General features: G+C 43.5%; 1 protein-coding gene across 1 annotated transcript in view; it reads right to left on the reverse strand.

Annotated features, from left to right (window-relative positions):
- Positions 1 to 1206, reverse strand: part of Serpine3 (serpin peptidase inhibitor, clade E (nexin, plasminogen activator inhibitor type 1), member 3) — a 31507-nt gene extending 30301 nt beyond the window's left edge. The window contains exon 1 of the mRNA XM_013034844.1: positions 948 to 1206. Coding sequence (XP_012890298.1) covers positions 948 to 1206 — 259 coding nt within the window. The remainder of the gene's footprint in view (positions 1 to 947) is intronic.
- Positions 1207 to 15574: the final 14368 nt, after the last annotated feature.

Here is a 15574-nt window from a genome sequence, read left to right on the forward strand (position 1 = left end):
AGCTGAGGGACAGCGCCCAGGCCCAGAGTTCAAGCCCCATGACCGACAAAAAAAAAAAAAATAGTCCATCCCAAAGGAGGATTTGGCCAGCTTGTATTGGAATTATTTCTGTGCTTTCTGAAAATATTTATGCTGTTTTATTGCTTAATATCTTATTATAACATGGAGAAAAAGAAAAAACTCATGTGGGCAAGAGCCTGCCTCACTGTGGAGTGGTAGATGGATACTGGGGCTGGGCATGGAGCCGGGCTCTGAGTGTAGGCCAGCTGAGGTCAAGGTGCCCTCAGGAGGTTCAAGCTGCTGCTGGCATACCTATTCTAAGATACAGAATTGGGCACTGGCCAGAAGTCACTCAAAAGCATGGGTTTTGGTGTCAGCAGTCTGAACTTGATTCCAACTCTGCTCTTTAATGGCTGTGTGACCTCCAGCAAGCTGCTTTCATTCTCTGGGCCTGTTTGATCATCTCTATAGTAGGGGCAAAACATCAAACTTTTTTCTTTTTTCTTTTTGGTGGTGGTTAATTGGAGATAAGAGTCTCACAGACTTTCCTGCCTGGGCTGGCTTTGAACTTTGATTCCCAGATTTCAGCCTCCTGATAGGACTAACAGGCATGAGCCACTGGCACCAGATCAAGTCATCAATCTTAATGATGTTGTTGAAGTAATGAATGAATGTTTGCAAGGCCTTTCCCCACATTGCCTAGCACCCAGTAAATACTACAAAGTGAAGCAAATACTGCCGTGCAATGTGAGCCTGAAGCCTTAAAAATCAAGGTAACCACGGTGGAAGTCTGTTGCATTGCTACTTAGTGTGTGTCCTTCTGTCTGTATGCACTGCTGGGAGCTGAGCTCCCATGTCCTACGATGCCTGAACTGGGTGGGCAGCTAGCTGCAGTGTGAGGAAGAGAAGAAGGGTAGCCAGGAGCCAGTGCCTTACAGGCCTCTTACCATGCACAGTGTAGCCCAGGGCACTGGTCAGCTGCCTGTCCGTGTTCCCCTGGGCTCCAAACTGCAGGATCTCTAGTGAGAGGGCCACGCCGGTGGGTGAGATGACAAAATTTGTTCCATTTCTCCCTGCTGCCACGCTGCGGTAGAGGCGAAGTGCAAACTCAGTCTTCAGCAATCGCAGGCCTTCAAGGAGGTGACTGGCTCTTGTTCCAGCCACGCAAGGAAGGAGGAAGAGGATAACCTGTAGGAGGGGTGGCATGGAGACTGCAGGCACCTGAAAATCAGAAGGAAGAGGAGCACGATCAGGAGGGCTGGCCAGCCTTGAGAGGGGCTGTCATCCCACGAGAACCAGGAAACCCAGCTCTGTGTTCTGCCACTGGAAATAGGCTGAGAAAGATGGCATTGGCTTGGTGTTCCGTGCTGCTTAACCACTGACAGTTTTACCTGCCAGGCCGCTGAACTGAGGTGTGGTGCAATGGCTTATGCTAGTAAACCTAGCTACTCTGAGAGACTGTGACCAGGAGGATAGGGACTTGAACCCAACCTCAGGAAAAAGTTCACAAGACCCTATGTCAACCAAAAAAAAAAAAAGCTCAGCATGGTAGAACACTCATTCTCCCAGCTATGAAGGAGGCATAAATCAGAAGACATTGTTCAGTCTACATAAGCATGAATGTGAGACCTCATCTGAAAAATAACTATGGCAAAATGGGCTGGGGATGTGGTTTAGGAAGTAGAGCACTTGCCTGGCAAGTGCCTGAGCATATCCCAGTATTTCCAAAACAAGACAACACAATAAAAAACCCAACTCTGAGTCAGCTTGGGTCACTTACAAGCTGTGTGGACTTGGTAAGACCCTGGTAAGATCAGAGGCAAACCATTATATCGAGTGAAGAAATGGGAGAAATATATTATTATGAATGTCCTATTTATGAATAATAATAACATTAACAATCAATTGTTACCTACTATACTAAAAAGAACTGTACATTCTCAGTTAACCCTTCCAACAATCTTACTAGATAGCTGTTATTACAACTCAATCACAGACATGTTGGTTCAGGTGTAGAGAGCTCAGTGACTCACTAACATGAGGACGGTTACAGGGCACAACTCAAATCCTGGTCCTCAGAGTGGTATATACAAACAACCAAGAATATAAATTGAACTGATCATTGATGGCTCACACCTGTAATCTTAGCTACTCAGGAGGTTGAGATCTGAGGATTGCAGTTCAAACGCAGCCTGAACAGGAAAGTTCATGATATTCTTATCTCCCATGAACCAGCAAAAAACAAACAAAAAATACCTGGAATTCAGGCTCCAGGACTGGCACACACACATATAAAAAGAATACATATGAATTAAGCTGGGTGCCAATGGCTCATGCCTGTAATCCTAGCTACTCAGAAGTCTGAGATCTGAAGTTAACGGTTCAAAGCCAGACTAGGCAGGAAAGTTTGTGAGACTCTTATCTCCAATTAACAACCAAAGCCAGAAATTGAGCTATGGCTTGAAGTGGTAGAGTGCTAGCTGAGGGACATTGTCCAGGAACTGAATTCAAGCCCCAGGGCTAGGGCATACATACAAAAAGAATATTTATGAATTAATATTGCATTAAATATTTAATATGTATTAAACATTGAAGCATGAGTTAATTGTACTTAGAATGCTAGATTAACCATGTGAATTATTCCATAAAAAACCACATTTGCATAGATAGTAGACTTATACTGAGAAAGCTCCTATCACAGAGCTATAGCTTTGCAATAAAGTGAAAATCCATTGCCTAAAATATCATGCCAGAAGAGAAAGGCAAAATGAATTGTATTTTCAACAACCTTGCTCCATAGAGAGACAGCAGTAATTTTTGCTAGGTGGTCTAACTCTGGAAACAGAGACAATTCATGGAAGGGAGGCCCATTCCAAGTCACTTCTTGCAGACATTTCTATGCAAGGTCTGGGTTCCATACTGCTCACTTTACATCAAGACCCAAGATAGAGAAAGCCATCCTTTTGTTTTCCAAGTCCTCCACCTGCAGCTGAGTATAAATGCTGCACACAACGACCTTGGTACTACAGAAGTAGGGATGAGTGTGTGAGGCAGTGCATATTGGAGACAGTAACTCCCAGCCCAAGGTCATTTCTAAAAGCCTCAAAACCCACTTTGGGAGCTCTTGCAACTCCTATCAACTCCCCCAGGCTCACTGCCAGCCCTGTGCAATCAGACCTCGATGCCCAGGGCTCCCCACAAGTCCAGCCCTGCCATGCATGGTTCCACGCGGTCAGATGAGCTGCTTACTTACAGACTCAGATCACACTGTTGCGTCTCCTTGCTTGATTCTGTTTCTGTGGGTCTCCAGTATTAATGTGCTCCCTTTTTTAAAAAGTGGAGCAGAATCTGCTTTGAATCACAAGACAGAGCAGAGGGGAAACTGGCGATTGCCGTCTCTGCCGGCGATGTCTCTACCACTCGGTCCAAATTCCTGGAGCCTGGAGGTCCTGCAGGGCGCCAGGAGAAGCAGCCCCACCCCTGGGCAGAAAAAGCCCAGATGGGAACAGAGCTGGACCCTGGGGACTGAGCCAGCCACACCCGTCAAGCCTTCTTAGGCTTGTGACCTGGTTGTACCAGCAAGGAACTCCTTGTCTAGCCGTTTTGTCACATTGAGGAATTCCACTGATAACTCTGTGTCAGGGCTTTTACTGGGTACCAGGTACCTAATGCTTCCCTCCTCCTGCTGTAAAGAAAACAATAAGTCAGTCTTCGGGCATGAACAGAAATGTTCAGAAAATGGAATCCTGCAAACAGGAAATAAAGCATTGTAACATAATGGCACAATCAGTTAAGAGCAGGGCATCTTTATTTATTATACTAATAAAAGTGAACACACTTTGGTACTCATTTATGTGTAACATAAGCTCAGATACAATAGTGAATAAGTCTGTTGACATAATATGAGAAAGAGGCCCTGTTATCAATGAATAAACACATATTTTTGGAATATTTAGGCATGTTCTGTCCAAAGTCTGTTCTTATGATCAATTTGCCAATTCAGTTACCTATATTTTTATTAAGATCTTAGGCATTAAGTTCAAAACTGACCCTAAGTTATAGGTTGCTAAAGCTTAAAGAAAAGGCATTTTGAAAAAAAAAATGTAGTTCTTAGTAATTGTCTTTCAAGTACTTACTAACATATATTCCTAGGACTAGAGACTTGGAGTCTCATGTCTTGCTTAGCATTTTTGCATGATTTTTTTTTTTTTTTTTTGCTTATGTGGTGCTGAGGAATTGAACCCAGGGCTTCATGCATGAGAGGCAAACACTCTACCACTGAGCCAACTTCCCAGCCCTTGCTTAGCATTTTTGTTGTTGTTCTTGTTCTTGTTTGTTTGTTTGGCTCTACCACTTGACCCATACCTCCAAATGTGGCTTTTTGCTAGTTAATTGGAGATGAGAATCTCTCAGATTAATCTGCTCAGGCTGGCTTCAAACCAGGGTCCTCAGATCTCAGCCACCTGAGTAGATTACAGGCATGAGCCAACAGCACTTGGCACAGAGTTAATACTTTTTTACATGACAACCATCTATACTATACTGGCCATGAAGCATGGTTAGGGAAACTTGTCATTGTAACTGGTTTGGATAGAGCCAAATGTGCCATCAGCAGGAGGAGACTAATCCAGTGCAGACATTAAAAATACTCTCCGGGATACCGATGATACAGCACTGGAGGTCTATGGTGGAGATAACCAAGCTCTGGTGATAGTGGTGAGACTCTCTGGAGTGAAATGTCTACTTGAATGGGGGAAGCCCAGCCTTCTAACTGGAGTGAACCACTGTTTACTTGAGAAGAAGGACATCTCATTCGGAATGCAAATTTATGCAAAGTAGCAGGTGGCCCAGTAAGTCCGGGCAGATTCTTTCTACTCTAAAGGCAACTCTGTTCTGATTCCCAGCTGGGACTGCCAGAACCCAGTAGGAGGCCTGGGAGATACAGAGGGTGAGGTCCTGAGCTGCTGTGTCTGCCAGGTGCCCTTTGTGTAAAGGGGTAAATGGGTGATAGGCCTCAGCACGTCTGAGTGTCAGGAAGCACATGCACAGTATTGACCCTTACCATTTATATAGCATCTGCAGACTGGCACAGAAAGCACACTGAAGAAAATGGAAATGTCTTTCCTGGAGAAGCTTCCAGAGGAGACATAGGTGCTATATTTCCATGTGAGGCTCTATAATATGCTATATATTATATGCTCTATAATGTGCTATAATACAGCACATGCCATGGCTGTGGGAAGGACCATCATAACAACTGTGGGGGATTAGAAATGAGGTAAGATAAATTTTATTGTTTGTCTGTCTCTGTTCTCTGCCTTTGTTTCTATTTCTTCCCTTCTTCATTGCACCTTTCTTTCCTTTTGTTCTTTCTTTCATCAATGGAGCATATTCCATGTGTTGGGTCCTGACTGTATTAGGTGCTGAGAATCAGCAGTGGGAAAGATACACATCGTCTCTTGTCTTCTTAGACATTTACAGTCCAGTAGAGGTACTGTCAGCAACACAGCAACAGCTTCAAGAGCAACACAAGTATGGCTATGGGAGGATTAACCCTAGTCTGGGGGTGTCAACCAAGGTTACATCACTGGTGAGAATCAAGCCTTTGTGACCTGTCTTGAGCCTGGCTGGTACTGCATGGTAAGGAACAAAGGACATGAGCATTATCCTGGGAAGATTGGACTAAAGCACTTGAAGAGCTGATAATGTCCTGTACCATCGATTGGGGTTAGGACTCCAGCTGAATAGTGATAGAGTTTGAATACTCAGATGTAGCTTGTGTGTCTAACTTCTGTCCTAGCCCTGACAATCATCATCAAGTGCAGGAAACACATCTTTTTTTTTTTTTTGGTCATGGGCTTGAACTCTGGGCCTGGGCACTGTCCCTGAGATCTTCAGCTCAAGGTGTATGTAGGCTCTACCACTTGAGCCACAGCACCACTTCTGGTTTTCTGGTGGTTAATTGGAGATAAGAGTCTCATGGACTTTCCTGCTCAGACTGGCTTTGAACCATGATCCTCAGATCTCAGCCTCCTAAGTAGCTAGGATTACAGGCATGAGCCACCAGCCCCCAATGATTCTGCATTTCTTAAAGATGTGTCATATGGGGAAAGGGTGGCTCATGTCTGCAATCCTAGCTACTCAGGAGGCTAAGATCTGAGGATCATGGTTCAAAGCTAGCCCAGGCAAGAATGTCTGTGAGACTCTAACCTCCAATAAACCACTAGAAAACCGGAAGTGGCACTGTGGCTCAAGTGGTAGAGCGTTTGCCTTGAACTGAAGAGCTAAGGGACAGCGCCTAGGCCCAGAGATCAAGCCCCATGACTGACAAAAAAAAAGTGCAAAATCTCAGAAAAGGGTGTAAGAGCACCCTGATATTTATAGAATAATTCAGGGCTTTAGTACTTAAAAAAGGGACCGATATGGAAAAGGGAGAAAAGCACGTAACACTTCCTTGGCACATATAAGCAGAAAATGAACTTGTTGAGAACAATAACTCTACCTCTGAAGCTTAGAATTTATATGGAAAAGATAGACCTGAAATTAGTTCAAAATAACAAAAATATTACTTATTCATCCATATGATCATTCATTCAAAATGTCTTTTAATGAGTTTAGGTCTTAGGTGCTAGGGTAGGTTTGGGAGATTGAACAAAAGTCTAAATATAAGCCAGTGTGGATTACAGTGTTCACACCTGTGATAAGGCTGAGATCTGAGACATTCAAAGCTACCCCAGGCATAAAAGTCTGTGAGACTGGGGCTAGGAAGGTGGCTCAGCGGTACAGTGCTTGCCTCGCATGCATTAGGCCACAGGTTCGATTCTTCAGCACCACATAAACAGAAAGAGCCAGAAGTGGCACTGTGGCACAAGTGGTAGAGTGCAAGCCTTGAGCTGAAGAGCTGAGGGACAGCACCCAGGCCCAGAGTTCAAGCCTATGTTCAATCTATGAGATTTTAATCTCCAGTTAACCAGGAAAAAGCCAGAAGTGAAGTTGGGGCTCAAGTAGTAGAGTGTGAGCCTTGAACAGAAAAGCTGAGCAAGAGTTCAAGGCCCTGAGTTTGAGCCCCAATGTGTGTGTGTGTGCGCATGTGTGTATGCACGTGTGTGTGCATGCACGTACACACACACACACATCAATATAATACATTCTTTTAAGTCTGAACTGAGGGACTCAGCATATGTGTGTCATTTCTAGTGGATAGAGTACACTGTGGAAGTTATGCCTAGGACTTTACCAGAGCAAAGAGCAGAGTGTGTATGTCAGTAGTGTCAGGCAGAAGAGGTTTCTGGAGGGAGAAGCAATTTAGAAAATGGGAAGGAGTGGTTTAATGAGGGGTCCTGTTTTCTTATGGAGGAAGAACATCCTGTTCCAGAAGTATCTGAGCAGAGGAGTGGCCTTGTTAGTGTGACAAATCTGGGGAATGATGTTGAGGTTGCTTTGAAGGCACAAGGCAGACCACATGACATAGAAGGACGATGCAGAACTGAGCTTGTTGCAGAACAGGGAAACCAACAAGGCCTTGGAAGCTTTGGGAAGTAATGTTTGGGTCTGACTGGGGGAGTTGGGGTCCAGCTTTATCTATCAGTAGGGATAGATAGGGATCTGGGATGAAGTTGCATATCAAGAGCATAGATATATGTGACATGGGTGACATTGACTTCCAGCCCCTGCGGGTTAAGAGACAGTTATTAGGGGGAAGGTTTGCAAACTCCACTCTGTTTCCTGAACACATTGCAGGACACAACCTTGGGAGACAGATGGGTATCATAGGAGACAGGAACACTAGCCCAGCTGACAAGCCAGAGAACACTTGACTCTCACCAGCTTTCTAATGTGTCTTTCTTGAGGCTAGAATTGAGAAATTTAAAGGCAGGAAGCAGTCATTGAGCCCCTGTTAGGGCCAAGCACCAGAAGGAACCTTCTAGATCTTCTGCTATAGGCCTCAACCTATGATGATTATTTTTATTTGAATCATCATTATTTAACTCTCCACAGGCTTCTCTGAGATTGACTTTCTAAACATTTTGTTTTCTTTTTCCACTAAGCAGGGTTGTATTATTTGTAATTAAAATTATATTAACTCATAATATGCCACTCAGACATGGGCTGGGTATGCTGGCTTTATATTTTATTGGTATTGGCTCTTCCTGGAGCATAATGTGAGCATGCCCAGGTTGGAGTGGGGGAGGGGAACATAGGCAGAAAGAAGCAGGGAGGGCCTGGTATTGCCACCATGCCCACTTTCAGTGATTGTTACTAGACTTTGCTGTCATCTGAACTTATTTTTATGCCAGTCCTGGGGCTTGAACTCAGGGCCTAGACGCTGTCCCTTAGCTTTTTTTACCTAAGGCTGGTGATCTTCCGCTTGACCCATGGATTTTCCTGCATGGGATGGTTTCCAGCCAGTTTCCTCAGATCTTAGCCTTCTGAGTAGTTAGAATTACAAGTATGAGCTACCAACATGCAGCTATGCCCTGAATTTGAGTGTCCTGTCAGCTCAGGTCCAAAGAGGCCCAATGTCAAGAATCTAAATGCATGTCCATCATCTCTTCCTTCTAATCCACATTTTCAGAATTCATTTTAGAAATCCTTACTGGTCTGGAGGCAATGCTGTTCTCTTCTATGAGACTAAGCAAGAAGCTAGGACAACATGCATTCTGAGCACAGTGTAAATTTAATTAGTTTGTTCAAGAAAATCTCCATGAATGAAACCTGCATGATTTCCAATCTGTTTCTATGGTTTCCTTCCTCTGTTCAGATACATTAATCAGCTTGTCAGTTTATTATGGATTTTGGTACCTTTTTCCTCTTCAAATTTGATTCCCTATTAATTTAGCTTTCATTTCACCAGTATTTAAAAAATAGAGCAAAATTATTTTGACTAGTGTACAATCAGGCCTCGACATATTTAAGTAATTTGTCACAGTGGTCTAGATTGTCACTGCTTTTTTCTTGGCTTAGCTGACTTCCCTTGCCTTAGCTATAATTCCCTGTTTTGTTTTGTCTTGTAGCAAGATAAGAAAACCTCATAGTCGTCTCTGTAATGTGCAAAGTTACTTTAAACTTTTGTTTCTTTGCCCTGCCAAGCTCTAAAATGCACCTGGCCTCTCTTTTGGGGGGAAGGTTCTAGCAATTGTATCCTTATGTCTTTATTTATTTGGTTGTAAAGCATAGCACCCCAGGCCCCTGTTATTTTATGGCACTAGGCCATTATTTAATACTGTTTCGAGAGTTGAAGTCATCAATCCATGTGTCCTTGGGCTATTCAGCCCCTCCTCAGCATGACAGATGTGTCCACAATGCTGTCATTACAGCATCATTGGCATGAGCCCTGTTTGCTGAATGTCAAGGGGGACATAGAGATTAAAGATGAATTTTGGGGTCAGATTTGGCCTGGGTTGCTCAGTCTAATATCTCTCATTGGCTATGAGATCTTGGTCTGCTTTCTAACTTCTTTAAGTATCCAATTTCTCACTTGTAAAATGAGAGTAATAACCCTTTTAAGGTTGCTGTGATGGGGCTGGGAAGGTGGCTCAGTGGTAGAGTGCTTGCTTTGCAAACATGAGGCCCTGGGTTCTATTCCTCAGCACCACATAAACAGAAAAAGCCAGAAGTGGTGCTGTGGCTCCAGTGGTAGAGCGCTAGCCTTGAGCTGAAGAGCTGAGGGACAACACCCAGACCCAGAGTTCAGGCCCCACGACCGACCAAAAAAAAGGTTGCTGTGAGGCTCAGAAGACTGAAACCTCTTGGCCTAGAATAATCCCTCCATTAGCAACATATTTAATACTTCCTGCCAAGATTTTAATCTTGAATGTTCCCCATAGGTTCATGTGTTAAAGGTTTAATTATCAGAGTGCTATTGGGCATGGTAGAACTTTTGGGAGGAGGGGCTTGGAGGGAGGTTTTTAGGTCATTGGAGTTGTGTCCTTGAAAGGGATTGTGCTTCCTATCCATGAGTAGTTTGCTTCAACATATATTTCTGCTCTTGTTGTTCCTTAATCTATCAGAAATCTAAAAGCAGGGGCTGGGAAGGTGGCTCAGTGGTAGAGTGCTTGCCTTGCATGCATGAGGCCCTGGATTCGATTCCTCAGCACCATATTAAGCAAAAAGAAAAAAGCCAGAAGTGGCGCTGTGGCTCAAGTAGTAGAGTGCTAGCCTTGAGCTGAAGAGCTGAGGGACAGAGCCCAGGCCCAGAGTTCAGGCCCCACGACCGGACTCCCCGCCCCCACCCCCCCCAAAAAAAAAGAAAAAGAAAGAAATCTAAAAGCAATGGCTTTGGCTGAACATAGTCTATCTAGATCCTCTAAAACCCTGAAATACAATGAACATTTTATCTTTAAAAGTTGATTATGTCAGGTATATTGTGGTAGTGACAGAAGGCTCCCCTCCCACTCCTGTTACAGGCTCCCTCTCTCTAGGATTTTTTTCTTTGTCTGTAGTTGTTGATTTCCTTTTGTTTTGGCTTAGTTTTTTGTTTTGTTTTGGTTTTGAGATAGGGCTCTACTCTGTAGGTGAGGATGTCTTCCAACTAACTATCCTGCCTTTTAAGTGCATAGATTACAGGTGTGTACCATACTGTACTCGTTTGACTTCCTCTTCTTTAAACAAACAAACAAAAGTGAAGCACTTATAGGTGCCAGATATTTAGTTAAATGCTCCACAATTATGCACACTGTTTGGTTTCATTCTCACAGTGACTCTGTGAGGAAGGCTCTCTTACCCCTCTGTGGCAAAGGAAGCCTTGAGAGTCAGAGGTTGAAGCATTTGGTAAGATACAGAGCTAACCAGAGATAGGATGAAGATTCAGTTCTGATCTTCACTTAGGCACACAGCTCTTTTATTTTTATTTAACTTTTGAAGAAGTCCCAACTGTAGTCACAGTTTTGAGGGAAAGAACCATGTGTAATTTTTTTTTAAAATTCTCACAGTGCCATGAATAACTGATAAATAATTGTTGATTGATCCCCATAAAAGGCCTTGACATCAGCTGACCAGTCTTATGACGAGCTTTTCTCTTTGAGAACCTTCAAAGAGAAGGTTGGCTTCAGGTCACAGAGATGAAAGCAGTATTATGCTTGAGGATAAAAATTGGGCATCAAGTGTGTAACCCTGCTTTGCCAGTAACAGTGAACATGAGTCAGGTTCATAGTTAAGGTTCTTAATACTTTTTAACCTTCTATGCCCTGTATTCACAGAGACAGGCAGTCAGCATGGATTAAAGGAGCCCCAGTCAACTCCTCCCTCTTAATATTTGGTCACTGCACAGAAGTGGGCTGCCAGGTACGGAAGATTAACGGGTCTGGATTATCTGCCGGGGCAGATTAGCTGGCCCAAGGTGGAGCAGCTGAGTGTCCTTTAGCTGAGAGGAGCTCATTGTAGGTCAGCACAGTAGAAGGTTCTATACAAGCTACGGGTCTTGAAAGCATTTTGTTCTCTGTTGTCTTGAGTGAAACTTAGTCCTCTCCCACTGCCAGAAGGGCTGTGTGGCTTAAACACAAGGAATGTATTGTCTCACACCTAGGAGGCTACCAGTCCATACTGAAGGGATTGGTATGATTACTGTCTTCCGATGCCTCTCTTCTCAGCTTGCAGATGGCTGCCTTCTCCCTGTGATTTCACAGATATTTTGCTGTCTCCTTTGTAAGGATTCCAGTCATATTGGATTTGAGCCCATCCTGATGACCTCACTTTAACTGCATTATCTCTCTAAAGGCTCTGTCTCCAATTAAAGTCACAACTTGAATTAGGACTTAATACAGCTACTACCTATTCTGCTATCACTGTCCAGCAGTGGGCTCCCTGGCTTCACCATATGGTCTCTTTCAGTTTCTTGAGTGTGTCACAGTGGTATCCAAGTGAAAGCTGATACACAGGCCCCTTTCCTTCAGCCCACCCAGCATTTATAATGGGAGAGACCTGTATCTATGGCATTGCCAAGTGTCATAATGACTTCTGGTATAGTTACGATAACTACTCTTTGGGATACAATGTATCTCTATCATGGGCTGAATTGTGTTCCTCATCTCCCCCCCCCAACAAAAATTAATATGCATAAGAGGGTTTAGCAGTTATTGTAATCTGTATGATGCACATATACTCTGTACAGTATATATGTATATATTATATATAACACATATATGTTATATATAATAACATATATATAAGTATATACCTGTGTGCACATAGTATACGTGTAATAGGATGTATACATAGTAGGACTCGCAGTAGCTACATGTGTGGTAGAACAGTCCCTGGGGTTCTGGGCCACCCTCTTTGCTGATCACAAGCTGTCATTATGCCCTAGACATGATTTGGCATCTCTGCCAACTCCACAGCATTGCAGCCTTCTTAGAGCCTCTCATCTGCCGAGTTCACCTCATTTTACAGTAATGACAGCCCCCAGGAAAAGCACAGATTGGATTAGCACACAGCACTGTTATTTCAGCACCCTGGAGATTCACAGCTGTGATTCACAGCTGTGAAAAGCTGGTTCGCTTTCTTTAAATCAGCAACGACCTCAACAAACGAACCCTAATGCCCAGGAAATTTAGCTGGAGTTAGTGCTCAGCAAACAGAAAGGCAGAGGACAGAATGAAAATTTTATGGCTCCCAAGAGCTAAAACTGCAAGCCAGGATTTATTGATTTGTCCGCGTAGCCCTCTAGAGCTCACATTTCTCACAGAAACTGCCAAATTGTTTAAATGCAAATACTTTAGCTATCTCACTTTCCCTAGAGAGTTCAGCTTTATCACGAGACTTTAGTTTGTGGATCCATTCCCCATTGAACAATTTCAAGTCAAACTTCAAAATGCAATGCATTTTGGGGGTCCCTCAGAGGAGTAAGGTGCAGTACTGGTTTCCTCAAGAGATGCTTGAAGACTTCATGAAGGAAGTAGAGCTGTGGTCCAAGTGGCAGTGTTGGCCTTGAGCAAAAAAACTCCAGGCCAGCACCCACAACAGACAGACAGACAGACACAGACACAGACACACAGACACACACATACAAACAAACATAGACAGACAGACAGACACACACACACACACACACACACACAAATAAAAAGAAAAGATGTCATGGAGAAAGTAGCAAAACAGGAGTTGTATGTTCCTAGCAGCCCATGACAAACATGTAGAAGAAGCAGATAGGAGAGAGAGAGATTAATTCTGATACTACATGGACAGCAATCAATGAAGCCTCATTTCCTTCTGGAAAATATGGCATGTGGCTCTAGGCATTCACATACAGTAAGACAAAAGGAGGATACTCTTAGGGGAGGAACACAAAGGTGTAAGGCCATTGCACCTCTGATCATATAAAATAATATTTATAGAAAGGCACTCCAGGGTACGGAAACATGTGGTTTGGTGATGTTTCTGTTTTGTTTTCTTTTTGTCTTGTTTGTTCATTGATATGTCTTTGGGGAGGAAAAGGGGGGCATAGAAATGGAGGGACAAAGGGTGAACACATACAACTGAGTGATTCTCATACAACACTATGTTGAAAATGAACTATATAACTTGAAGGTGGGGTTGGGAAGGAAAAACTGGTAGAGAGAGCCAGAGAAGGGGTGATATTATTCAAAAAGAAATGTACTCATGACTTGACTTAAGTAACTGTTAGCCCTGTGTATATTATCTTTATAATAATAATTTTTTAAAAGTTTGGGGGAAACACAAGAAAATATGGCAAGTGGGTCTTCTGAGACTTTATTGCTTACTTTACATGAGGTGGTCCTTTAGAAGGAGAGATTCTGAGGGGCAATATAAGTGGGGGCTATCAAGGGAAACACTTTGACTTGAGAATGTGGGCAGGGGAAGAGGATACGGTCTCAAGAGGAAAAGCTGTATACAGAGGTTAAAATAATAAGGAGCCTGATGAAGGAAGGATGCAGGATCTCCTCTGTGTAGTTTGGTTTGGGAGAATGTTTAACCCAGAACAGGGTCAAGTGAAGTGGTATAAACCAAAAGGGTGGAAATACTGTCAGCAATGTGGTGGTTAAAACAACACATTGACCACAATGGTGAAATGGTAAAATAGTAGGACAGCTTATTTATTGAATTTAACTTTTATTCAGGTACTGATAATTTTATTTTGCATAAATAATTTAACATTCTTTGTTGTGTGTTTTATTATTGTAAGGTCTGCTACTAGATGGCCAGCAGATTCCACCCTCCTTGCAGCAAAGTCTCCACCCAGTACCTGCAGTTACCTAGACAACTGGAAGAGGTCACATCTGCATGCTGAGGTCACATCTGAATTTGGTGTGGCCACACCTTTCCCTGCTCCTACCCTAGATAAGGCCTAGCCCAGGGCCAGATCCCCTCTTTGCCAGCCTCGTGAAATGCCAACCTGGGCTGGTCCCAGCAGGTCTACTGAATAAACCTACCCCTTACCTGAATACCACGTGCATGGTTCTTACTCGGCTACTTCTTTTTAAAAACCTAACATAAATGGTGCCATTTAAACCCGGGAAGGGCTTAAAGTCAGAAAAGGTAGGATTCCTCTCCGCTTTTTTTCTTTTTTTGCTCTGAGGAATACCCACAGTTCTAATGGCCTTTTTGTGAACTGGTTCGCTGCGGACACAGTAAGTACATCAATACCATTGCTGGCATCTACATCTTCCTTCACGCTTCTACATTTTGGCGAGTGAACTACTCTCTAAGAGTTCTCTGTCACTCAGTCTCTCTCCAGACGTGGTACCACACCAGAGAACCTACTAGGCCTTTAACTGAAAGGCTGGTCACCTCTGGAGCAGAGGATGCTTGACTCTGGTTGCTTGGCCACTGCTCCCTAGAGGGCTTGGTGGTAAGTCGGGACACCACTTCTATCCAATAAGCCCTCCTTCACTTACTAAACTGCTTCCTATGCTCCCTGGAAAGCCAGAGAGCCTAATTTTTTATGCTGTTGTCAGATTTAGACAATTTTTGCCTCTGCAATGGTAAATGGTCAGAAGTCTGTTTACTTTCAATCTCTCTTTGCTCTCTGCTAATCATGTCCAACTTTCTCTATCTCTCCCTTTCTCTTTTCTACAAATTTTTGGCTTGTGCCCTGAAGAGTACAATGCAGGCTGGGTCCTGGGGAACCACCCACCCCCCTCAACCCCCCCTCCTCCCGCCTCTAGGTTCCCTCTCAAAGGCTAGCCAATCTAGGCTTGATCTATTTGTTCAGGCTTTCTTTGCATTTTTCAGAAATTCGCTATCTTGGCCACAAATTGGGTGAAGGATTTGGCCCCATCTGACCAATACACTTCCACCAAGCTTACTACTCCATCCATCTATTCTAATGTGCCTTGCTAACAAGTTGCTCTTTTCACAGGCCCTGGTAACTGAGGCCCAACCATCTGATGTGCTTTCTTAGCAAAGATGTCAAAAATTTTAGGTTCTTCTACCAACCAGAGGATTGGCAAAGAAGCTACCGAATTAAGTGAGGCCATACTTCAAGCGGAATTAACTGACATCTACCAAGGATTTCACCCTAAAACAACACAGTACACATTCTTCTCGGCAGCTCATGGAACTTTCTCCAAAATAGACCATATCATAGTTCATGCAAGGAACTTAAGCAAATACA

The sequence above is a fragment of the Dipodomys ordii genome, unplaced genomic scaffold, assembly GCF_000151885.1.
Source record: "Dipodomys ordii isolate 6190 unplaced genomic scaffold, Dord_2.0 Scaffold197, whole genome shotgun sequence".
In the NCBI taxonomy this organism is placed as follows: domain Eukaryota; kingdom Metazoa; phylum Chordata; class Mammalia; order Rodentia; family Heteromyidae; genus Dipodomys; species Dipodomys ordii.